Source organism: Anomaloglossus baeobatrachus, chromosome 12, assembly GCF_048569485.1.
Source record: "Anomaloglossus baeobatrachus isolate aAnoBae1 chromosome 12, aAnoBae1.hap1, whole genome shotgun sequence".
NCBI classification, from domain to species: Eukaryota; Metazoa; Chordata; class Amphibia; order Anura; family Aromobatidae; genus Anomaloglossus; species Anomaloglossus baeobatrachus.
The window spans coordinates 118,832,599-118,857,063 of record NC_134364.1 but is presented as its reverse complement, the minus strand read 5'-3'; the positions used below and the strand labels follow the sequence as shown (position 1 = coordinate 118,857,063).

Sequence of the window (24,465 nt, the reverse complement as noted above, 5' to 3'; positions counted from 1 at the left end):
ATGACTAGTGGGGGGTAATGAGGGAGCTCTGCTATGATTAGTGGGGGTAATGAGGGAGCTCTGCTATGACTAGTGGGGGGTAATGAGAGAGCTCTGCTATGACTAGTGGGGGGTAATGAGGGAGCTCTGCTATGACTAGTGGGGGGTAATGAGAGAGCTCTGCTATGACTAGTGGAGGTAATGAGGGAGCTCTGCTATGACTAGTGGAGGTAATGAGGGAGCTCTGCTATGACTAGTGGAGGTAATGAGGGAGCTCTGCTATGACTAGTGGGGGGTAATGAGGGAGCTCTGCTATGACTAGTGGGGGGTAATGAGGGAGCTCTGCTATGACTAGTGGAGGTAATGAGGGAGCTCTGCTATGACTAGTGGGGGGTAATGAGGGAGCTCTGCTATGATTAGTGGGGGGTAATGAGGGAGCTCAGCTATGATTAGTGGGGGGTAATAAGGGAGCTCTGGTATGACTAGTGGGGGTAATGAGGGAGCTCTGCTATGATTAGAGGGGGGTAATGAGGGAGCTCTGGTATGACTAGTGGGGGTAATGAGGGAGCTCTGCTATGACTAGTGGTGGGTAATGAGGGAGCTCTGCTATGATTAGTGGAGGTAATGAGGGAACTCTGCTATGACTAGTGGGGGTAATGAGGGAGCTCTGCTATGACTAGTGGAGGTAATGAGGTAGCTCTGCTATGACTAGTGGGGGGTAATGAGGGAGCTCTGCTATGACTAGTGGAGGTAACGAGGGAGCTCTGCTATGACTAGTGGGGGGTAATGAGGGAACTCTGCTATGACTAGTGGGGGTAATGAGGGAGCTCTGCTATGACTAGTGGGGGTAATGAGGGAGCTCAGCTATGACTGGTGGGAGGTAACGAGGGAGCTCTGCTATGACTAGTGGGGGGTAATGAGGGAGCTCTGCTATGACTTGTGGAGGTAATGAGGGAGCTCTGCTATGACTAGTGGGGGGTAATGAGGGAGCTCTGCTATGACTAGTGGGAGGTAACGAGGGAGCTCTGCTATGACTAGTGGGGGTAATGAGGGAGCTCTGCTATGACTAGTGGGGGGTAATGAGGGAGCTCTGCTATGACTAGTGGGGGTAATGAGGGAGCTCTGCTATGACTGGAACACTTTCTACTCTTTCCAAATCTCTCATGGCTTCTGAGCAGTGTATAGCGATACACACACATTCTGACGACGCTTTATTTTTGGTTTACAGAAGCAGTAAAGAGGTTTTCTGACAAATACTCTTTTCTTCTGCAGTTTTATTAAAATTCTGATCTTCATTCCCCCTCCCCAGGTCCAGCGCGGAGTTTCCTCCACCACTCCTATGACTGTTTGCAGCGCTGGTGGCACTCGATGACAATTACAGACATCGAGAGCAGCAGAGGATTCTAAGTGTCGCACCTGGGAAGGGTGAGTAAAGCACAGTTTGTTTTTTAAACTGCAGCGATGAATCTGGAGGTTTCCAAAAATGCAAAACCTGTGACGAATAAAAGCTTAGAGACAACAAAATAAAATAGATCAGATTCCTTTATTTCCAGTGACGGTTCAGTCTTCAGTCCAGTGGTCTTGTGCCCATTCGGGCCATTGAGTAGAATAGTCAAAATCGTCCCCCTTGTAGCGCAAAGCATGAAGATACATGATCAGCTCTTTAGGAGCGGGGTCCGACCTTGTGATCTTACATTCTCCACAGAGGGGGTCCACTACTTGTGGTCCCTTCCCCTCAGTTTCGGCAGCAGCGGTATCTGGAACAGCGTCCTCCTCTTGATCACATGAGGCTCCTTTATCTGGATGGGCGCTCGCTCCGTCCGTCTCCGCGGTATGTGGCGTGGCCGGTGTTAGAGGGGGTATGTCTCCGCACTGCCCGCTTTTCAGAAGTAGATAGTCTTCTGCGACATCCAAGATATCCAGACTTTGCTTAGATTTATGTTCCTCTACCAGGGTCCGCAAGAGTTCATCGTTCGTCATGTTGACCTCGCCCTTTTTGCCGCGGTTCGGACCCCAGGCTTCTGTATTGTAGATTTGGTCGTTGACTATGGGATACCCCAGATATTGTAAGTGGACTCGGATTTGGTGCGTGCGCCCCGTGTAAGGGAAACACTTCACAACACTCGATTTCCCATTGTAGCTAAGTCTCTGGAAGACGGTTTTGGAGGGTTTGCCTTTGGGATCCACACGGCAGACACCGATCTTATAAGACACAACCAAAATGGGCTCCTCGCAGGTCACGGTTTCTTCCGGAAACTCCCCACAGACTCGACACACGTACTCCTTTTCTATCTGTGTATTAAAAAGAAAAAAAAAATGTTTAGTGATTATTTTTTACGTATTTAAACTTTAAGAAAAAAAAATATCCAAGTCCTTTTGTCTCTGAGCTTGAACTCTTTAGCCAGAAATTAAAAAAGGTATAGGGCAGCAGAGACCACATCCCTGAGCTGGCCTTCAAAAGGTGTACATAGAAATGTAAGGGTTGCAGGGACCTAGTGGGTGTGATTAAGCCTTCCTGACTACTTAGATGCCATGATTGCTATTCACCAAGGATCAGAGCCAGCTCCAAATCACAGCAGAAAATAGCCGCCACCAGTTGAGTATGGAGCAGGGTGAGCCCACTCCATACAGGGGCAGGTAGGCATCAGGAGATCATACAACTGCTGAAACATATGATTGGCTGCAGCAGTCAGGTGACTAGAAGAGTGAACCATCCAAGAATCACCAGATGATGCGCTCTTGTATTCCTTGTATTCTGACCGCTGCAGCCAATCACAGCCTGAATTCCAGATGGAGCAGATATTGCTTCCTGAGAACGGGTTTTATATATATATATATATATATATATATATATATATATATATATATATATATATATATATATATATATATATTTTTTTTTTTAAAGTGCCCGTAATTTATGAGTGAAACCACCTAACGTGCGGTACGTGGTCAGTACAGTAGGGATAATTGGACCCCTTGCTGTATGGGATTTATAAGTCGCTAGGTAGACATGCTGCATGGGGCATCATGCAATGTATGGAGATGCACACATCTCTCGCAGCTCACCTTCCTCTCCCGCACTAGTTCCGCCATCTTCTTTGACACTTCAGGGGTCTTGGCAAACATGAGCACGCCGGAGGTTAAGCGATCCAAGCGGTGGATGGTGTGAAGTTCTGTCATATTATGCTCTTTCCCCAAAATAAAGAGCACGGTGTTGTGTCTGAAGCGACCGCAGGGATGGACCGGCAGAGACGAAGGTTTATCCACAACCACAAGGTCTTCGGTCTCGGCCAGGATGTGCAGGGGCTGTGCGGTCACAGGAGGCTCGTGACGGTGCACCCTGTTCTTCAGGAAGTCATTGTCCTATGAGCAGAGAAGAGTTGGAAATATTACTGCTGTAGTCACAACGGACCCCATACAATCACTGCATAGACTAGGACCCCCTAACAGTCACACCTACTGCACCTTTAGTGGTCACAGCGGACTCCCTACAATCATTATATAGATTAGGACCCCATACAATCAGTATGACCCTGTGCCCTTCTCTTGCCTACCCCCCTCAGCTCCCCTGTGCACCTCTCAGCTCCCCCGTTGTCCCTCTCCTGCCTGTCCCCCTCAGCTCCCCTGTGTCCCTCTCCTGCCTGTCCCCCTCAGCTCCCCCGTGTCCCACTCCTGCCTGTCCCCCTCGGCTCCCCCCTTGTTTCTCTCCCTCGGCTCCCCCGTTGTCCCTCTCCTGCCTGTCCCCCTCAGCTTCAGCTCCCCCCTTGTCCCTCTCCTGCCTGTCCCCCTCGGCTCCCCCCTTGTCCCTCTCCTGCCTGTCCCCCTCGGCTCCCCCCTTGTCCCTCTCCTGCCTGTCCCCCTCGGCTCCCCCCTTGTCCCTCTCCTGCCTGTCCCCCTCGGCTCCCCCCTTGTCCCTCTCCTGCCTGTCCCCCTCGGCTCCCCCCTTGTCCCTCTCCTGCCTGTCCCCCTCGGCTCCCCCCTTGTCCCTCTCCTGCCTGTCCCCCTCGGCTCCCCCCTTGTCCCTCTCCTGCCTGTCCCCCTCGGCTCCCCCATTGTCCCTCTCCTGCCTGTCCCCCTCGGCTCCCCCCGTGTCCCTCTCCTGCCTGTCCCCCTCGGCTCCCCCCGTGTCCCTCTCCTGCCTGTCCCCCTCGGCTCCCCCCGTGTCCCTCTCCTGCCTGTCCCACTCGGCTCCCCCAGTGTCCCTCTCCTGCCTGTCCCCCTCGGCTCCCCCTGTGTCCCTCTCCTGCCTGTCCCCCTCGGCTCCCCCTGTGTCCCTCTCCTGCCTGTCCCCCTCGGCTCCCCCTGTGTCCCTCTCCTGCCTGTCCCCCTCGGCTCCCCCTGTGTCCCTCTCCTGCCTGTCACCCTCGGCTCCCCCTGTGTCCCTCTCCTGCCTGTCCCCCTCGGCTCCCCGTGTCCCTCTCCTGCCTGTCCCCCTCGGCTCCCCCTGTGTCCCCCTCAGCTCCCCCTGTGTCCCTCTCCTGCCTGTCCCCCTCGGCTCCCCCCAGTGTCCCTCTCCTGCCTGTCCCCCTCGGCTCCCCCTGTGTCCCCCTCAGCTCCCCCTGTGTCCCTCTCCTGCCTGTCCCCCTCGGCTCCCCCTGTGTCCCTCTCCTGCCTGTCCCCCTCGGCTCCCCCGTGTCCCTCTCCTGCCTGTCCCCCTCGGCTCCCCCAGTGTCCCTCTCCTGCCTGTCCCCCTCGGCTCCCCCAGTGTCCCTCTCCTGCCTGTCCCCCTCGGCTCCCCCAGTGTCCCTCTCCTGCCTGTCCCCCTCAGCTCCCCCAGTGTCCCCCTCCAGCTCCCCCTGTGTCCCTCTCCTGTCTGTCCCCCTCGGCTCCCCCAGTGTCCCCCTCCAGCTCCCCCTGTGTCCCTCTCCTGTCTGTCCCCCTCGGCTCCCCCAGTGTCCCCCTCCAGCTCCCCCTGTGTCCCTCTCCTGCCTGTCCCCCTCGGCTCCCCCGTGTCCCTCTCCTGCCTGTCCCCCTTGGCTCCCCCTGTGTCCCTCTCCTGCCTGTCCCCCTTGGCTCCCCCTGTGTCCCTCTCCTGCCTGTCCCCCTCGGCTCCCCCAGTGTCCCCCTCGGCTCCCCCAGTGTCCCCCTCCAGCTCCCCCTGTGTCCCTCTCCTGCCTGTCCCCCTCGGCTCCCCCTGTGTCCCTCTCCTGCCTGTCCCCCTCGGCTCCCCCGTGTCCCTCTCCTGCCTGTCCCCCTCGGCTCCCCCAGTGTCCCTCTCCTGCCTGTCCCCCTCGGCTCCCCCAGTGTCCCCCTCGGCTCCCCCAGTGTCCCCCTCCAGCTCCCCCTGTGTCCCTCTCCTGCCTGTCCCCCTTGGCTCCCCCTGTGTCCCTCTCCTGCCTGTCCCCCTTGGCTCCCCCTGTGTCCCTCTCCTGCCTGTCCCCCTCGGCTCCCCCAGTGTCCCCCTCGGCTCCCCCAGTGTCCCCCTCCAGCTCCCCCTGTGTCCCTCTCCTGCCTGTCCCCCTCGGCTCCCCCTGTGTCCCTCTCCTGCCTGTCCCCCTCGGCTCCCCCGTGTCCCTCTCCTGCCTGTCCCCCTCGGCTCCCCCAGTGTCCCTCTCCTGCCTGTCCCCCTCGGCTCCCCCAGTGTCCCCCTCGGCTCCCCCAGTGTCCCCCTCCAGCTCCCCCTGTGTCCCTCTCCTGCCTGTCCCCCTCGGCTCCCCCTGTGTCCCTCTCCTGCCTGTCCCCCTCGGCTCCCCCGTGTCCCTCTCCTGCCTGTCCCCCTCGGCTCCCCCGTGTCCCTCTCCTGCCTGTCCCCCTCGGCTCCCCCAGTGTCCCTCTCCTGCCTGTCCCCCTCGGCTCCCCCAGTGTCCCTCTCCTGCCTGTCCCCCTCGGCTCCCCCAGTGTCCCTCTCCTGCCTGTCCCCCTCGGCTCCCCCAGTGTCCCTCTCCTGCCTGTCCCCCTCGGCTCCCCCAGTGTCCCTCTCCTGCCTGTCCCCCTCGGCTCCCCCAGTGTCCCTCTCCTGCCTGTCCCCCTCGGCTCCCCCAGTGTCCCTCTCCTGCCTGTCCCCCTCGGCTCCCCCAGTGTCCCTCTCCTGCCTGTCCCCCTCGGCTCCCCCAGTGTCCCTCTCCTGCCTGTCCCCCTCGGCTCCCCCAGTGTCCCTCTCCTGCCTGTCCCCCTCGGCTCCCCCAGTGTCCCTCTCCTGCCTGTCCCCCTCGGCTCCCCCAGTGTCCCTCTCCTGCCTGTCCCCCTCGGCTCCCCCAGTGTCCCCCCTCCAGCTCCCCCTGTGTCCCTCTCCTGTCTGTCCCCCTCGGCTCCCCCAGTGTCCCCCTCCAGCTCCCCCTGTGTCCCTCTCCTGCCTGTCTCCCTCCGGCTCCCCCTGTGTCCCTCTCCTGCCTGTCCCCCTCGGCTCCCCCAGTGTCCCCCTCCAGCTCCCCCTGTGTCCCTCTCCTGCCTGTCCCCCTCGGCTCCCCCTGTGTCCCTCTCCTGCCTGTCCCCCTCGGCTCCCAGGTGTCCCTCTCCTGCCTGTCCCCCTCGGCTCCCCCAGTGTCCCTCTCCTGCCTGTCCCCCTCGGCTCCCCCAGTGTCCCTCTCCTGCCTGTCCCCCTCGGCTCCCCCAGTGTCCCTCTCCTGCCTGTCCCCCTCGGCTCCCCCGTGTCCCTCTCCTGCCTGTCCCCCTTGGCTCCCCCTGTGTCCCTCTCCTGCCTGTCCCCCTCGGCTCCCCCAGTGTCCCCCTCCAGCTCCCCCTGTGTCCCTCTCCTGCCTGTCCCCCTCGGCTCCCCCGTGTCCCTCTCCTGCCTGTCCCCCTTGGCTCCCCCTGTGTCCCTCTCCTGCCTGTCCCCCTCGGCTCCCCCAGTGTCCCCCTCCAGCTCCCCCTGTGTCCCTCTCCTGCCTGTCCCCCTCGGCTCCCCCGTGTCCCTCTCCTGCCTGTCCCCCTTGGCTCCCCCTGTGTCCCTCTCCTGCCTGTCCCCCTCGGCTCCCCCAGTGTCCCCCTCCAGCTCCCCCTGTGTCCCTCTCCTGCCTGTCCCCCTCGGCTCCCCCGTGTCCCTCTCCTGCCTGTCCCCCTCGGCTCCCCCAGTGTCCCCCTCCAGCTCCCCCTGTGTCCCTCTCCTGCCTGTCCCCCTCGGCTCCCCCAGTGTCCCCCTCCAGCTCCCCCTGTGTCCCTCTCCTGCATGTCCCCCTCCGGCTCCCCCTGTGTGCCTCTCCGGCCCGCCCTACCCCCCTCCCCCCTGGACCCACTCTCTGGAACCATTCCCAGCACAGCTCCTCACCTTCAGCACCAGGCTCAGGTCGGTGACCGGGTCCCGGTTGAGCCGCAGCCTCCCGGCCCGGGCCGCCAGCTTGTAGTACTCCAGCGGCTCTGAGCGGAACTCGGCCTCGAACACCTGCAGCAGGGTCCTCCCCACCCAGCGGCCTTTGCAGTAGGTCTCGAAGTCGAAGAAATAAGGACGCACTTTACGGAGCCCGTTCTCAATGTACGATTCCGTCTCCGAGAAGTGCTCGTGCCCGAAGCTGACCCCGGCCCTGCGCTTGCTGGGCGGCGGCACATAACGAGCTTCCCCGCCATCTGCGCGGGGCGCCCTCTTCCTCCGTCGGTCACTGCCGCTCTCGGTCTCGTCCTCCGGCTCTTTTCTCTTTAGTGACATACCACAGGAGAGAACAGCCCGAACTGTGCGGCCGCCCGAGAGCCGGCGCCACACACTGACCATACCACGTGGTGCGCGACCGGGAGGCGCCGACTGATGACGTCACACGTGATATACACACCCAAGAGACAGAGGCGTGGGCCCGACAGTGTGTCACCAGTGTCCTATATGTCAGTGTCCCTATATATTACCAGTGTCCTATATGTCAGTGTCCCTATATATTACCAGTGTCCCTATATATTACCAGTGTCCCTATATATGCCAGTGTCCCTATATGTTACCAGTGTCCCTATATATGCCAGTGTCCCTATATATTACCAGTGTCCCTATATGTTACCAGTGTCCCTATATATTACCAGTGTCCCTATATATGCCAGTGTCCCTATATGTTACCAGTGTCCCTATATATTACCAGTGTCCCTATATATGCCAGTGTCCCTATATATTACCAGTGTCCCTATATGTTACCAGTGTCCCTATATATTACCAGTGTCCCTATATATTACCAGTGTCCCTATATATGCCAGTGTCCCTATATGTTACCAGTGTCCCTATATATTACCAGTGTCCCTATATATGCCAGTGTCCCTATATATTACCAGTGTCCCTATATATGCCAGTGTCCCTATATGTTACCAGTGTCCCTATATATTACCAGTGTCCCTATATATGCCAGTGTCCCTATATATTACCAGTGTCCCTATATATGCCAGTGTCCCTATATATTACCAGTGTCCCTATATATGCCAGTGTCCCTATATATTACCAGTGTCCCTATATATGCCAGTGTCCCTATATATTACCAGTGTCCCTATATGTTACCAGTGTCCCTATATATTACCAGTGTCCCTATATATTACCAGTGTCCCTATATGTTACCAGTGTCCCTAACTCCCTATGTGTTACCAGTGTCCCTATATATTACCAGTGTCCCTATATATGCCAGTGTCCCTATATGTTACCAGTGTCCCTATATATGCCAGTGTCCCTATATATTACCAGTGTCCCTATATGTTACCAGTGTCCCTATATATTACCAGTGTCCCTATATATTACCAGTGTCCCTATATATGCCAGTGTCCCTATATGTTACCAGTGTCCCTATATATTACCAGTGTCCCTATATATGCCAGTGTCCCTATATATTACCAGTGTCCCTATATATGCCAGTGTCCCTATATATTACCAGTGTCCCTATATATGCCAGTGTCCCTATATATGCCAGTGTCCCTATATGTTACCAGTGTCCCTATATATTACCAGTGTCCCTATATATTACCAGTGTCCCTATATGTTACCAGTGTCCCTAACTCCCTATGTGTTACCAGTGTCCCTATATATTACCAGTGTCCCTATATATTACGTGTCCCTATATGTTACCAGTGTCCCTAACTCCCTATGTGTTACCAGTGTCCCTATATGTTACAGTGTCCCTATATGTTACAGTGTCCCTATATATTACCAGTGTCCCTATATGTTACAGTGTCCCTATGTGTCAACAGTGTCCCTATATGTCACCAGTGTCCCCATGTGTCACCAGTGTCCCTTTATGTCAGCTGTGTTCCTATGTGTCACCAGTGTTCCTATGTGTCACCAGTGTCCCTATATATTACCAGTGTCCCTATATGTCATCAGTGTCTCTATATGACAGTGTCCATATATGTCAGCAGTGTCCCTATATGTTAGTGGTGTCCCTATATATCAGCAGTGACCCTATGTGTCAGTGTCCCTATAGTTAACCTGTGTCAGTATATGAGTATATGACAGTGTCCCTATATGTCAGTAGTGACCCTATGTCAGCAGTGTTCCTATATGACAGTGTCCTTATATTTCAGTCTCCCTATATGTCAGCAGTGTTCCTATATGTCATTGTCCTTACATTTCAGTCTCCCTATATCAGCTGTATCCTTATATATCACAGTCTCTATATGTCAGTCTCCCTATATGTCAGCAGTGTTCCTATGTCAGTGTCCTTATATGACAGCCATGTCCCTGCAGAGAAGGAAAAAGCTGTAATGCGCAACCAGAAAGTCTTGTCCGTTAGCTAGCTAATGGGGGCAAAGGAGGAGAATTTAAAGGGATTGTGCCATCAAAACCTTCCCGCAGAATACAGTCATGGCCAAAAGTTTTGAGAATGACGCCAAAATGCTATTTTCCCATGATCTGTTGCCCTCTGGTTTTTAATTGTGTTTGTCTGATGTTTACATCACATACAGAAATATAATTGCAATCATATTATGAGACCAAAAGGTTCTATTGACAGTTAGAATGAGTTAATGCAGCAAGTCAGTATTTGCAGTGTTGACCCTTCTTCAGGACCTCTGCAATTCTCCCGGGCATGCTCTCAATCATCTTCTGGAGCAAATCCTGACTGATAGCTGTCCATTCTTGCATAAGCAATGCTTGCATTTTGACAGAATTTGTTGGTTTTTGTTTGTCCACCCGTCTCTTGATGATTGCCCACAAGTTCTCAATTGGATTAAGATCTGGGGAGTTTCCAGGCCATGGACCCAAAATCTCCATGTTTTGTTCCATGAGCCATTTAGTGATCACCTTTGCTTTATGGCAAGGTGCCCCATCATGCTGGAAAAGGCATTGTTGGGCGCCAAACTGCTCTTGGACAGTTGGAGAAGTTGCTCTTGGAGGACATTCTGGTCCCATTCTTTATTCATGGCTGTGTTTTTAGGCAAGACTGTGAGTGGTGCGATTCCCTTGGCTGAGAAGCAACCCCACACATGAATGGTTTCAGGATGCTTAACAGTTGGCATGAGACAAGACTGGTGGTAGCGCTCACCTCTTCTTCTCCTAATAAGCTGTTTTCCAGATGTCCCAAACAATCGAAAAGGGGATTCATCTGAGAAAATGACTTTACCCCAGTCCTCAGCAGTCCACTCCCTGTACCTTTTGCAGAATATCAGTCGGTCCCTGATGTTTTTTCTGGAGAGAAGAGGCTTCTTTGCTGCCCTCCTTGAAACCAGGCCTTGCTCAAAGAGTCTCCGCCTCACAGTGCGTGCAGAAGCCCTCACACCAGCCTGCTGCCATTGCTGCGCTAGCTCGGCACTGCTGGTAGGCCGATCCCGCAGCTGAAACAGTTTTAAGATACGGTCCTGGCGTTTGCTGGTCCTTCTTGGGCGCCCTGGAGCCTTTTTGGCAACAATGGAAGCTCTCTCCTTGAAGTTCTTGATGATGCGATAGATTGTTGACTGAGGTGCAATCTTTGTAGCTGCGATACTCTTCCCTGTTAGGCCATTTTTGTGCAGAGCAATGATGGATGCACGTGTTTCTTTAGAGATAACCATGGTTAACTGAAGAGAAACAATGATACCAAGCACCAGCCTCCTATTAAAGTGTCCAGTGGTGTCATTCTTACTTAATCATGACTGTTTGATCGCCAGCCCTGTCCTCATCAACACCCACACCTGTGTTACTGGAACAATCACTAAAACAATGTTAGCTGCTCCTTTTAAGGCAGGAATGCAATGATGTTGTAATGTGTTTTGGGGGTTAAAGTTCATTTTCTTAGCCAATATTGACTTTGCAAGTAATTGCTGTTAAGCTGATCACTCTTTATGACATTCTGGAGTATATGCAAATTGCCATTAGAAAAACTTAAGCAGTAGACTTTGTAAAAATTAATATTTGTAGCATTCTCAAAACTTTTAGCCATGACTGTAGGTAACAACTTGTGGATCGGTGGGGTTCTGACAGCGGGGACCCTGCACCGATCAGCAGCATGGGGGGCTTTTACCCCATTAGAATACAGAGGCAGTATGCATGGTGGAGCTCCACTACGTTCATCCCATGGGATATGAATGGAGCTATAGTCGAGCGTCCTACTAGCCACTCCATATTGTAATAAGGATTAACATTCCCTGTTCTACTGGTCGGGGAGTACAAACTGCCTCTGTACAAGTGAGATTCTGTAACCACCCAGCGCATTGCCTCATACAAGATGGTGTAACCAGCCAGCGCATTGCCTCATACAAGATGGTGTAACCAGCCAGCGCATTGCCTCATACAAGATGGTGTAACCACCCAGCGCATTGCCTCATACAAGATGGTGTAACCACCCAGCGCATTGCCTCATACAAGATGGTGTAACCATCCAGCGCATTGCCTCATACAAGATGGTGTAACCAGCCAGCGCATTGCCTCATACAAGATGGTGTAACCAGCCAGCGCATTGCCTCATACAAGATGGTGTAACCAGCCAGTGCATTGCCTCCCTGTGACTACAATGATTGAACTGTTACCTGTGTCTGCGCCGGCCTTCTTTCCTCCATCCCACACTCTTGAAGGAGCATGCCATGACATCTTTAAAGAAAGGGCCTTTCTGACTTCCACCAAACAGAAGAACCTTCCCCTTTAACAAAATGCATTACAATATTATTATATCTAATGGGCCAGTTTGCGTGTTTATCACCATAGGAAAACGAAGACCGGTGGAGTCACACATGTAAATTATGCGACCAGGATCGGCATCAACACGGCATTGCTGAGAGTGAGTAGAACTTTTAAGCTTTTGTTTTTACTAGGGCTAAAGCGTCCTGTGTTATCTCTTTTTTCCTTCCCGCCCCTGAGGACTCCATTTTTATTTTTTAAATCTACTATATGGTTCCAGAGATATGGGCCTTATTATTAGGTGTAAATATTTATGTTTGTTTGTTTTGTTTTTTTTTTTTGCTGAGGAGGCGTGTCTCAGGGTAATTATGCAGAACAGTAAAGACACACCCCCGAGGATCCTGTGAGCCACACTCCTTGAAAAGACTATAAAAATGACCACTGAATAAAAAGGCTCATACCTCTGGATCTCTACGTATGGTGGATTAAAAAGAAAAAACAAACCCTGAATACTCAAGGAGCGGAAGGTATTCAAGGGGTTGCTGATAAGTCTTTGGCTTTACCCAGAAAGAAACAAGATAGGATGATGAAACTTTCCATTTAATACTCTCCACTGATGACAACACACTTCTTACATCGGTATTCCAAGTTCTGTAAGCCTAGCAAAAAGAAGGATTTCGGTTGTGCCTCAAACTAGGCATCCGTAGCAGCCATGGCATCAGAAATGGTGTGACATTTGGGTCCCTTGAGGTGTTTCTTCAGGTTTAGTAACAGATGATAATCGGAGTGAACTCAATCTGGTGAATAAGGTGGGTGGTCAACCAGCTGGAAGCCCGGCTCTGCCAGTTTTGTCGTGGTCGCTTGTGCAGTGTGAGCGGAGTTGTTGTCTTACAGGAACAAGATTCCTTTGGACAGCTTGCCACGCCTTTTGGCCTTAAGAGCTGCATTCAATTGGTCCAATCATTGAATGTAATACCTTGCATTGCTGGTGGAACCTTTTGAAGGTAGTCCACTAGCAGCACAACCTCCTTATCCCAGAACACAGATGCCATCACCTTAGTGGCTGATTTTTGCCCCCTGAACTTCTTTTGACGAGGAGAACCACTGTGCCTCCACTCTTGACTGCTCCTTGTTTTCAGGGTCAAACAAATAAATCCAGGGCTCATCCACAGTGACCGGTCGCTCCAGGAAGTTCTTATCGCTCCGGAAACGCTGACAAATGGACCGGGAAGTTGTCACTCGCTGCTTCTCTGATCTGTTGTCAGGCATTTGGGGATCCACTTTGCAGATCGCTTCCTCATGTCCAATGTTCATGGATCAAAACACGTCCATGGGAAATCCCCATGATGTCTGCTATTGCTTTAGCTGAAATTCGTGGATTCTCCAGTATGAGGTTGAGCGCAGCATCAACGATCTCCGGAACAACAACCACTCTCGGTCGTCCAGGACGTTCCTCATCATTGGGGCTGAAGTGGCCTGTTTTACATTTGGCAACCCAGTCCTTAACTGTGGAATATGAAGGGTATTGATCCCCCAATGTCTGCGACATATCACCATGAATATCCTTCGTGGACTTTCTTTGTAGAAACAAGAATTTTATCCCTCCTCTGCTCTCAGTTGGTGTGAATATCGCATTAGACGCCGCCATTTTGCTTTCCCGCGTGCGTAGAACACTGTTACCATAAGCAACAAACACAATTTTGAAAACATATATTAGACACATAAGGCTTCATGTGATGTAACATTTGTTACCATAGAAACAAAAAAACAGATCACAAAGCCAAAGACTTATCAGCAGAGAAAATCACTGGCCTTGTCTGACCTGTTGACAGGTCCCCTTTAAGTTGTGAATGGAATGATTGTTGAACATGACTCCATCAATTTTTAACCTAAAAATATCCCCTATAACGGAGCAACGGCTGTGACACCGTCTCTTGTCATCTTTACCTTCCAGGAGTGAAAAATTACAAAAAATTACATCTTTTTCCTGAGTGCCTTTATACATTTCGCAGCCAGAGAATCTATTTTTGACAGCGGAGACTCGATCTGTCGGCTGTACCTTGTAGGAGGGCAGGTTTCAGTCCCATCAATTGAATTCTTCCATGTAAAAGCTTCAGTGCACGACCATTGGGGGTGTAATGTCACCTTCCCGGCTAATTCCGCATTCTTAAAACGATGGCCGCCTGGAGGAAAGACACGCTGAGATTCTACTATTGTAAATTTCTTGAAGTACAAAGCTAAATGTCATCATGATTTCCCAAAAATATGACCAGCTTACGCATACAGTCCTATTCGGAAAGCGCAATCCTCCACTATTAAATTATCAAACACCAGCTATCGTCAATGTGTTTCTCGTAGACTTATATCCACCACATCCAGCAAACAGGTATCCCTTTGAGGGTAGACACATGCGGCCCCTTTACCACCAAGGTGTAGCACCAACATACAATGGACCACATCAAAGTGCTGTTTTCAGCTTTGGCTGTGAATGGAGAAGATCCAGATATTTAGCTCCCCTAGTTGCCACCAAAAGAGCTGTGACCCTCACTGTAGACCCTTTCAGCAGTGGACATGGGCATGGGGTCAAGAAGAGCACACTGACCGGTTGCAGCATTAATGGGATTGTCATGGACTTGTATATTGACGACCAATCCTTGGTGGGTGTTGGGGTTGTCATGGACTTGTATATTGACGACCAATCCTTGGTGGGTGTTGGGGTTGTCATGGACTTGTATATTGACGACCAATCCTTGGTGGGTGTTGGGGTTATCATGGACTTGTATATTGACGACCTATCCTTAGTGGGTGTTGGGGTTATGATGGACTTGTATATTGACGACCTATCCTTGGTGGGTGTTGGGGTTGCCATTAACTTGTATATTGACAACCTATCCTTGGTGGGTGTTGGGGTTGCCATTAAGTTGTATATTGATGACCTATCCTTGGTGGGTGTTGGGGTTATGATGGACTTGTATATTGACGACCTATCCTTGGTGGGTGTTGGGGTTGCCATTAACTTGTATATTGACAACTTATCCTTGGTGGGTGTTAGGGTTGCCATTAAGTTGTATATTGACGACCTATCTTTGGTGGGTGTTGGGGTTGCCATGGACTTGTATATTGACGACCTATCCTTGGTGAGTGTTGGGGTTGTCAGGGACTTGTATATTGATGACCTATTCTTGGTGGGTGTTAAACCCCACCAATCTCATACTCATGACCTATCCCATGGATAAGTATGTGAAAATGGACAAACCCTTTAAACTCTTTCCATAATCTCTTCTGTAGTAGCCTTTTTGTTGGACCAGCTTAGTATTTGCATCCGTAAGAAGGGAATTTTGTTACTTACCGTAAATTCCTTTTCTTCTAGCTCTTATTGGGAGACCCAGACGATTGGGGTATAGCTACTGCCCTCTGGAGGCCACACAAAGCACTACATTAAAAGTGCAAGGCCCCTCCCCCTCTGGCTATACCCCCCCCGTGGTATCACGGGTTCTCCAGTTTTAGTGCCAAAGCAAGAAGGAGGAAGCCAATAACTGGTTTAAACAAATTAACTCCGAATAACATCGGAGAACTGAAAAACCGTTCAACATGAACAACATGTGTACCCGCAAACAACAAAAAAACATCCCGAAGGACAACAGGGCGGGTGCTGGGTCTCCCAATAAGAGCTAGAAGAAAAGGAATTTACGGTAAGTAACAAAATTCCCTTCTTCTTCAGCGCTCTATTGGGAGACCCAGACGATTGGGACGTCCAAAAGCTGTCCCTGGGTGGGTAAAGAAATACCTCATGTTAGAGCTGCAAAACAGCCCTCCCCTACGGGGGTGTCACTGCCGCCTGCAGGACTCTTCTACCTAAGCTGGCATCCGCCGAAGCATAGGTATGTACCTGATAATGCTTGGTGAAAGTGTGCAGACTGGACCAGGTAGCTGCCTGGCACACCTGTTGAGCCGAAGCCTGGTGACGTAATGCCCAGGACGCACCCACGGCTCTGGTTGAGTGGGCTTTTAGCCCTGAAGGAACCGGAAGCCCCGCAGAACGGTAGGCCTCTAGAATTGGTTCTTTGATCCATCGAGCCAGGGTGGCTTTAGAAGCCTGCAACCCCTTGCGCGGACCAGCGACAAGGACAAAAAGTGCATCGGCACGGCGCATGGGCGCCGTGCGGGAAATGTAGATTCTGAGTGCTCTCACCAGATCTAGCAAACGTAAGTCCTTTTCATACCGGTGAACCGGATGAGGACAAAACGAAGGCAAGGATATATCCTGATTAAGATGAAAAGAGGATACGACCTTAGGGAGAAACTCCGGAATAGGGCGCAGCACTACCTTGTCCTGGTGGAACACCAGGAAGGGAGCCTTGGATGACAGAGCTGCCAGCTCAGACACTCGCCGAAGCGATGTGATCGCAACAAGAAACGCCACTTTCTGTGACAGCCGAGAAAAGGAAACTTCCTTCAGAGGCTCGAAGGGCGGCTTCTGGAGAGCAACTAGTACCCTGTTCAGATCCCATGGATCTAACGGCCGCTTGTACGGGGGCACAATATGACAGACCCCCTGCAGGAACGTGCGCACCTTAGAAAGACGTGCTAGACGCTTCTGAAAAAACACGGATAGTGCCGAAACTTGCCCTTTAAGGGAGCTGAGCGACAAGCCCTTTTCTAACCCCGATTGCAGGAAGGAAAGAAACTTGGGCAATGCAAATGGCCAGGGAGACACTCCCTGAGCAGAGCACCAGGATAAGAAAATCTTCCACGTTCTGTGGTAGATCTTAGCCGAATTCGACTTTCCAGCTTGTCTCATTGTGGCAACGACTCCTTGAGATAATCCTGCAGATGCTAGGATCCAGGACTCAATGGCCACACAGTCAGGTTCAGGGCCGCAGAATTCTGATGGAAAAACGGCCCTTGGGACAGTAAGTCTGGTCGGTCTGGCAGTGACCACGGTCGACCGATCGTGAGATGCCACAGATCCGGATACCACGACCTCCTCGGCCAGTCTGGAGCGACGAGTATGATGCGGCTGCACTCGGATCTGATCTTGCGTAGCACTCTGGGCAAGAGCGCCAGAGGCGGAAACACGTATGGGAGCTGAAACTGCGACCAATCTTGAACCAAGGCGTCTGCCGCCAGAGCTCTTTGATCGCGCGACCTCGCCATGAATGCCGGGACCTTGTTGTTGTGCCGGGATGCCATTAGGTCGACGTCCGGCACTCCCCAGCGGCGACAGATTTCCTGAAACACGTCCGGGTGAAGGGACCATTCCCCTGCGTCCATGCCCTGGCGACTGAGGAAGTCTGCTTCCCAGTTTTCTACGCCTGGGATGTGAACCGCGGATATGGTGGATGCTCTGTCCTCCACCCACATTAGAATGCGCCGGACTTCTTGGAAGGCTTGCCGACTGCGCGTCCCTCCTTGGTGGTTGATGTATGCCACCGCTGTGGAGTTGTCCGATTGGATTCGGATCTGCTTTCCTTCCAGCCACTGTTGGAAGGCCAGTAGAGCAAGATACACTGCTCTGATCTCCAGAACATTGATCTGAAGGGTGGACTCCTGCGGAGTCCACGTCCCCTGAGCCCTGTGGTGGAGAAATACTGCTCCCCACCCTGACAGACTCGCATCTGTCGTGACTACTGCCCAGGATGGGGGCAGGAAGGATCTTCCCTGAGACAATGAGGTGGGAAGGAGCCACCATTGTAGGGAGTCCTTGGCCGTCTGGGAAAGCGAGACTTTCCTGTCCAGGGACGTTGACTTCCCGTCCCATTGGCGGAGAATGTCCCATTGAAGTGGGCGCAGATGAAACTGCGCAAAGGGAACTGCTTCCATGGCTGCCACCATCTTCCCTAGGAAATGCATGAGGCGCCGCAAGGGATGCAACTGGCCCTGCAGAAGAGATTGCACCCCTGTCTGTAGTGACCGCTGCTTGTTCAGCGGAAGCTTCACTATCGCTGCTAGAGTATGAAACTCCATGCCAAGATACGTTAGTGATTGAGTCGGTGATAGGATCGACTTTGGAAAGTTGATGATCCATCCGAAAGACTGTAGGGTCTCCAGCGTAGCATTCAGGCTGTGCTGACATGCCTCTTGAGAGGGAGCTTTGACCAATAAATCGTCTAGGTAAGGGATCACCGAGTGTCCCTGAGAGTGCAAGACTGCTACCACCGCCGCCATGACCTTGGTGAAGACCCGTGGGGCTGTTGCCAGACCAAATGGCAGAGCTACGAACTGAAAATGGTCGTCTCCTATCACAAAACGTAGAAAACGTTGATGTTCTGTAGCAATTGGCACGTGGAGATAAGCATCTTTGATGTCTATTGAGGCAAGGAAGTCTCCTCTGGACATTGAGGCAATGACAGAACGCAGGGTTTCCATCCGGAACTTCCTGGCGTGCACATGTTTGTTGAGCCGTTTTAGGTCCAGAACAGGACGGAACGAGCTGTCCTTTTTTGGAACCACAAAGAGATTGGAGTAAAACCCTTGCCCTTGTTCCTGAGGAGGGACTGGGATCACCACTCCTTCCGCTCTTAGGGAGCCCACCGCCTGCAGCAGAGCATCTGCTCGGTCTGGATGTGGGGAGGTTCTGAAGAACCGAGCTGGAGGACGAGAATTGAACTCGATTCTGTACCCGCGAGACAAAATGTCCGTCACCCACCGGTCTTTGACCTGTGACATCCAAATGCCGGAAAAGCGGGAGAGCCTGCCCCCGACCGGCGATGCGGAGGGAGGGGGCTGGAAGTCATGAGGTAGCCGCTTTGGAAGCGGTACCTCCATTTGCTTTCTTGGGGCGCGTGTGAGCCCGCCACGAATCTGAGTTTCTTTGCGTCCTCTGAGTCCCTTTGGACGAGGTAAATGGTGTCTTGCCCGAACCTCGAAAGGACTGAAACCTCTGCTGCCACTTTTTCTGCTGAGGTTTGGTTGTTCTGGGTTGTGGTAAAGAGGAGTCTTTACCCTTAGACTGCTTAATGATATCAGCCAATGGCTCGCCAAACAGTCTATCTCTAGATAAAGGCAAGCTGGTTAAACATTTTTTGGAACCAGCATCTGCTTTCCAGTCCTTTAACCACAAGGCTCTGCGCAAAACTACCGAATTGGCGGACGCCATTGAGGTGCGACTGGTAGATTCTAGGACCGCATTGATAGCGTAAGACGCAAACGCCGACATCTGCGTGGTAAGGTGCGCCACTTGCGGCACTGCTGGATGTATGATAGCATCCACTTTTGCTAAGCCAGCTGAAATAGCCTGGAGTGCCCATACGGCTGCGAATGCCGGAGCAAACGACGCGCCGATAGCTTCATAGACAGATTTTAACCAAAGGTCCATCTGTCTGTCATTGGCATCTTTAAGTGAAGCGCCATCCTCCACTGCAACTATGGACCTAGCTGCGAGTTTGGAAATCGGGGGGTCTACCTTTGGACACTGTGTCCAGCGCTTGACCACCTCAGGGGGGAAAGGGAAACGCGTATCTTTAGATCGTTTAGAGAAACGCCTTTCTGGGTGAGCGTCGTGCTTCTGGATTGATTCTCTGAAGTCAGCGTGATCCAACAAAGCACTCAATTTACGCTTGGGATAAAGGAAACGAAACTTCTCCTGCTCCGCAGCCGCCTCTTCTGCTGAAGGGGCTGGGGGAGAAATATCCAACAGCCTATTGATGGCTGAGATAAGGTCGTTTACCATGGCATCCCCATCAGGGGTATCCAGGTTGAGAGGGGTTCCAGGAATGGATTCCTGATCACTCTCATCAGACACATCACAGGGAGACTGATTGCGCTGAGACCCTGAGCAGTGTGATGACGTCGAGGGTCTTTCCCAGCGAGCTCGCTTAGGGTGGCTGGGGCTATCATCTGAGTCATAATCCTCGGCCTGTGAAGCCGGGGACCCCCCTGTGGGCTGGATTAATTCCAAGTGAGGGGGACCTGAGGACAGAGGCCTCGCCGTGCCCAAAGACTGAGCCCCATGCATAGATTGCAAGGTTTCAAGGATTTTTGCCATAGAGACAGACATATTATCAGCAAAAACTGCAAAGTCTGTCCCTGTCACCGGGGCAGGACTTACAGGCGTCTCAGCCTGGGTCACTCTCCCTCCTGACTCCGGCTGGCGAAGCAGCACCGGGTCGGAGCATTGCACACAATGGGGGTCATCGGAGCCTGCTGGTAGATTAGCCCCACATGCAGCACCCGCAGTATACACAGCCCTAGCCTTGGCAGCCTTGCGTTTTGAGGATGGCATGTTGTTGCTTCCACAGAGTGATCTGGGAGATGCAGCCAGAAGCGACCTCACAGTGCAAGAAATACAATATCTCTATATCCTACACAGTACACCGATACACCGTGAGGCACTAGAGGGACCAGCACAGAAAAATCGCTTACCGCCCGCTTAAAAAGCGGGTGTGTGGTCGCCAGCTAGCCCCTAGTCCAGGTCTCCCAGAGCCTTGCGTCCTTCCTCCAGCCAGACTGCATGTAATGGCTGCCGGCGTCCTGAGAGAGAAGGGGGGCGGGCCCTGGGCGTTCCTGGCTAAGAGCGGGAAGCCTGCTTCCCTCTGTGCCTAGTGTGAGGGCTGGAGCATGTAAATCAGGCTCCAGCCCTCGTCGCTGCTAGCGAACAGCGTCTCTCCCCTACCCTGAATGACAGGGTGGGGGCGGGAACGAATCGGAGCTGCCGGCGTCCTAGGCCCAAAAAAGCCGGGGACTCAATTTATAACCGCCGCCGCCGTAAAAGCGCGGACGGCGGATCCCCGGCGCACCACAAGTCACAGCAGCGCCGCCCGGTCCAGAGGGGGTCGGCGCTGCGTTCCCATACACAAACAATCCCCCAGTAATCTGTAGGGACACTAACTCCAACGTTGCGGTCCCCGGCGCACTACAACACCCAGCCAGCCCGGAGTGTGTCTGTGCCTGCCGGGGACACAGAGTACCTGTATGATGCAGGGCCTGTCCCTGATCGTACTCCTGCTCCGTCTCCATCAGGTTCTAATGGGTCTGTGGATGGAGCCCGGCGTCAGAGCTGAGAGGCCGGCAGGATCCCACTTCCACAGAGCCCTACCAGGGGATGTGGAAGGAAAACAGCATGTCAGGCTCCAGCCCTGTACCAGCAATAGGTACCTCAACCTTACAACACCATCCAGGGGTGAGAAGGGAGCATGCTGGGGACACTATATGTGTCCTCTTTTCTTCCATCCGAAATAGTCAGCAGCTACTGCTGACTAAAATCTGTGGAGCTATGCATGGAATGTCTGACCTCCTTCGCACACAAAGCTAAAACTGGAGAACCCGTGATACCACGGGGGGGGGTATAGCCAGAGGGGGAGGGGCCTTGCACTTTTAATGTAGTGCTTTGTGTGGCCTCCAGAGGGCAGTAGCTATACCCCAATCGTCTGGGTCTCCCAATAGAGCGCTGAAGAAATAATATGTGTCTATGATGCAGTTGGAACACTGGAAACTCTCCACAAGACCTGACGATTTGTTGTTGATCTAACCCCGTTGTCTATCCCTCGACTGTTCAAACGCAATGCCCCCTTGTTGTTGGACAACATCTACTTGCACCTTCCCACCTACTTGTTTTCCATCTCTCTCCACCAACCTCTATTTTGATTGGCCTCCCTGACTTTATAGAATCAGAGATAGGCGGCTATAGATGGAAAACACGTACCATATTTTTTGGACATAAGACGCACTTTTTTCCCTAAAATTTGGGAGGAAAGCAGGGTGCGTCTTATCGTCTTGATGTGCCTGGCTCGCTGTGGTGGTGGGACGGCAGAGGAGTGGGTCACAGGATGCAGGAGCAGGGTTGCCACTGCATAAATCTGGCGGCTGGGGCGAACATTTGTGTCCACTATTAAAGAAAATGAATATTCACTATTCCCCATGCCCATAATCCCAGCCGCCTCTCGACACTGGAGCTGGAGCTGGTGCTGGGATACGGGTATGAAGAGCAATGAATATTCATTTTCTTTAATAGCAGACACACCTGATTGCCCCAGCCGCCGGCTTCCTGCAGTGTCTGGGGCGATCAGGTGTCTGCTATTGAAGAAAATGAATATTACTGCTCCACACGCCTATAATGAATATTCATTTGAGATTAGCCGGCAGCTGACGTCGGCATGTGATTGGTGTGTAAGCGACTGGCAGCCATGATGTCACTACCATGTACCACCAAAGTCAGTTGCTGACATCAGAAGAGGACATCACAAACTGGGGGAGCGGTGGGAAGGTGAGTATGATGCTAGACACTACAAACAGTATAAATAGAAGGATAGTCAGACAAGCCAGGATCATAAGCCAGGAGGTAATGTATAAGGTTCAGGGAGCAGACTGAAACATGGTCAGGAAGAGGTCCGAAGTCAGAAGCCGGGAGGTAGCGTCTAAGATTCAGGGAGCAGACAGAGATATGGTCAGGAAGAGGTCCGAGGTCAGAAGCCAGGAGGTAGCGTCTAAGATTCAGGGAGCAGACAGAAACATGGTCAGGAAGAGGTCCGAAGTCAGAAGCCAGGAGGTAGCGTCTAAGATTCAGGGAGCAGACAGAAACATGGTCAGGAAGAGGTCCGAAGTCAGAAGCCAGGAGGTAGCGTCTAAGATTCAGGGAGCAGACAGAGATATGGTCAGGAAGAGGTCCGAGGCCAGAAGCCGGGAGGTAACGTATGAGTTTCAGGGAGCAGACAGAGACTTGGTCAGGAAAGAGGTCCGAGGTCAGAATTACAGATCATAACACTTACACCAGACAGGAGCCAAGAGGAGCAAACAGGAAGTACGACTGGTGAAGTTCTTACAGAACAATCAGTAACGAGGCGCATCTGTGAAGGCACCTCCCAAAACCAGCGTGGACCCTATTGCTGATAGACAACTTGTCAGCAAGTGCACAAGACACATAGCAGAGAATTTTCAAAAGCAAAATGCTCTGCATAACGGAGCAGTGACAAAAGCATTCCAAATACAAAATGTTCCGCACAGCAGAACCATGACAGTGACTAGAATGGTTTATTTTTTTGTGTGTGTAGCTTAACGGGAGGCATAAATACCAAGATGGGTCCATGATGGTGATCATATAGACCAGAATGGGCCACATACATACCAGGATATGCCCATGATGGGAATCATATATACCAGTATGGAGGACATATATACATATACCAGAATGGGGAACATATACACCAGGATGGGGGACATATATACCACAATGAGTGACATATATACAAGGATGGGTGACCAGAATGGGGATAACTATCCCAAGATGGGGGACATATATACCAGGATGAGGATAATATCTACCAGGATGAGGGACATATATACCAGGATGGGTGACATATATACCAGGATGGAGGACATATATACCAGGATGGGTGACATATATACCAGGATGGAGGACATATATACCAGAATGGGGACAAATATACCAAGATGGGGGACATATATACCAGGATGGAGACATTAGTACAGAACCAGGGGACATCACCCTCATAACAGTGTCAGCACCAGATCCCCCAACATAACAGTGAGTCACGGCTATATTTTTTCATTTTTTTTTTTTTTTAAATATACGGGATATATATTTTCCGACTCAAAAACCTAGGTGCATCTTATGGTTGGGCGCATCTTATAATCTGAAAAATCCGGTAGGTTGGAAGTTGTTTGGCCACACAATGCTCCTGTGCTTGGTTTGATCCTTCTATGCTGACAGAGTCCCTTTGTTGTAACTCAGATCCTAGTGCATGCCCATTTTTTCTGCTTTCAACACCAGAAGCTCCAAGAACGAAGCCATCTGTAAACTGTACACTCCCTGACAGAAGTTCTGTCGCTTATCCATGTTATGTAAATAAAAGCGGTTTTATAAATTACTTTTTTGAAAGCCGAAACCCTCCCAAATTTGGTTTTGGTTGTGAAAATAAAGTTGCTGCAAAGCTGAAATATTGATCATTTAATGAACACAGAAAGGTCAGATTTTGGCAAGACAAATGTTTTGTCGCCTTGTCATATAATGCACCCAATCCTAGTTTACATCCTCACCTGTGCTCACTAAATGATCGGTTAATTAGTGGGTGTGTATAAATAGAAACCCAGCACCCCAGACCTTCACTTGAACTGCAACTTGACCTCTGACAACATGCCAAAAACAACCCGGGGACAAAGCCTTGATTATCAAGAGGCTGACCCCGCAAGACAGCTGCCGATTTGTGGACCTGACTTCTCCTCTTTATCAAGAAATGTTTGCATGCTCCATTAGGGCTCTGTTCACATGTCCAGTTGTAGTCGGTACAGTATTTAAAAAAAAACAAAAAAACCCCAAACAAACTAATACGCTAGAGTACGTATTAGATTCAGGGAGCAGACAGAGACGTGGTCAGGTAACGGTCCGAGGTCAGAAGCCAGGAGGAAACAACAAAAACAGGAAGTGGGCAGAGAGGGGTCAATAAACAGTCTGGGGTCAAAAAGCCTAGATCAGAACACAAGCACAAACACAAGTCAAGAGCACAACTGCAGAACCAGAGAGTACGACTGGCGAGGTTCTGGGCGAGCATGCTCAGTCATTACCAGGAAGATGGAACATGTCACGTCCCCACCGGAGTCCGCTCCTG

The 24,465-nt window shown here is 51.9% G+C and overlaps 1 protein-coding gene across 1 annotated transcript; it reads right to left on the bottom strand.

Annotated features, from left to right (window-relative positions):
- Window positions 1-1,503: 1,503 nt before the first annotated feature.
- Window positions 1,504-7,644, bottom strand: RPUSD2 (RNA pseudouridine synthase domain containing 2). Its single transcript, XM_075331198.1, has 3 exons — window positions 7,187-7,644; window positions 3,049-3,345; window positions 1,504-2,271 (listed from the first exon to the last, which is right to left on the bottom strand). Exons 1-3 carry the CDS (start codon window positions 7,622-7,624, stop codon window positions 1,540-1,542), a joined length of 1,467 nt encoding a protein of 488 aa, XP_075187313.1. The 5' UTR covers window positions 7,625-7,644; the 3' UTR covers window positions 1,504-1,539.
- Window positions 7,645-24,465: the final 16,821 nt, after the last annotated feature.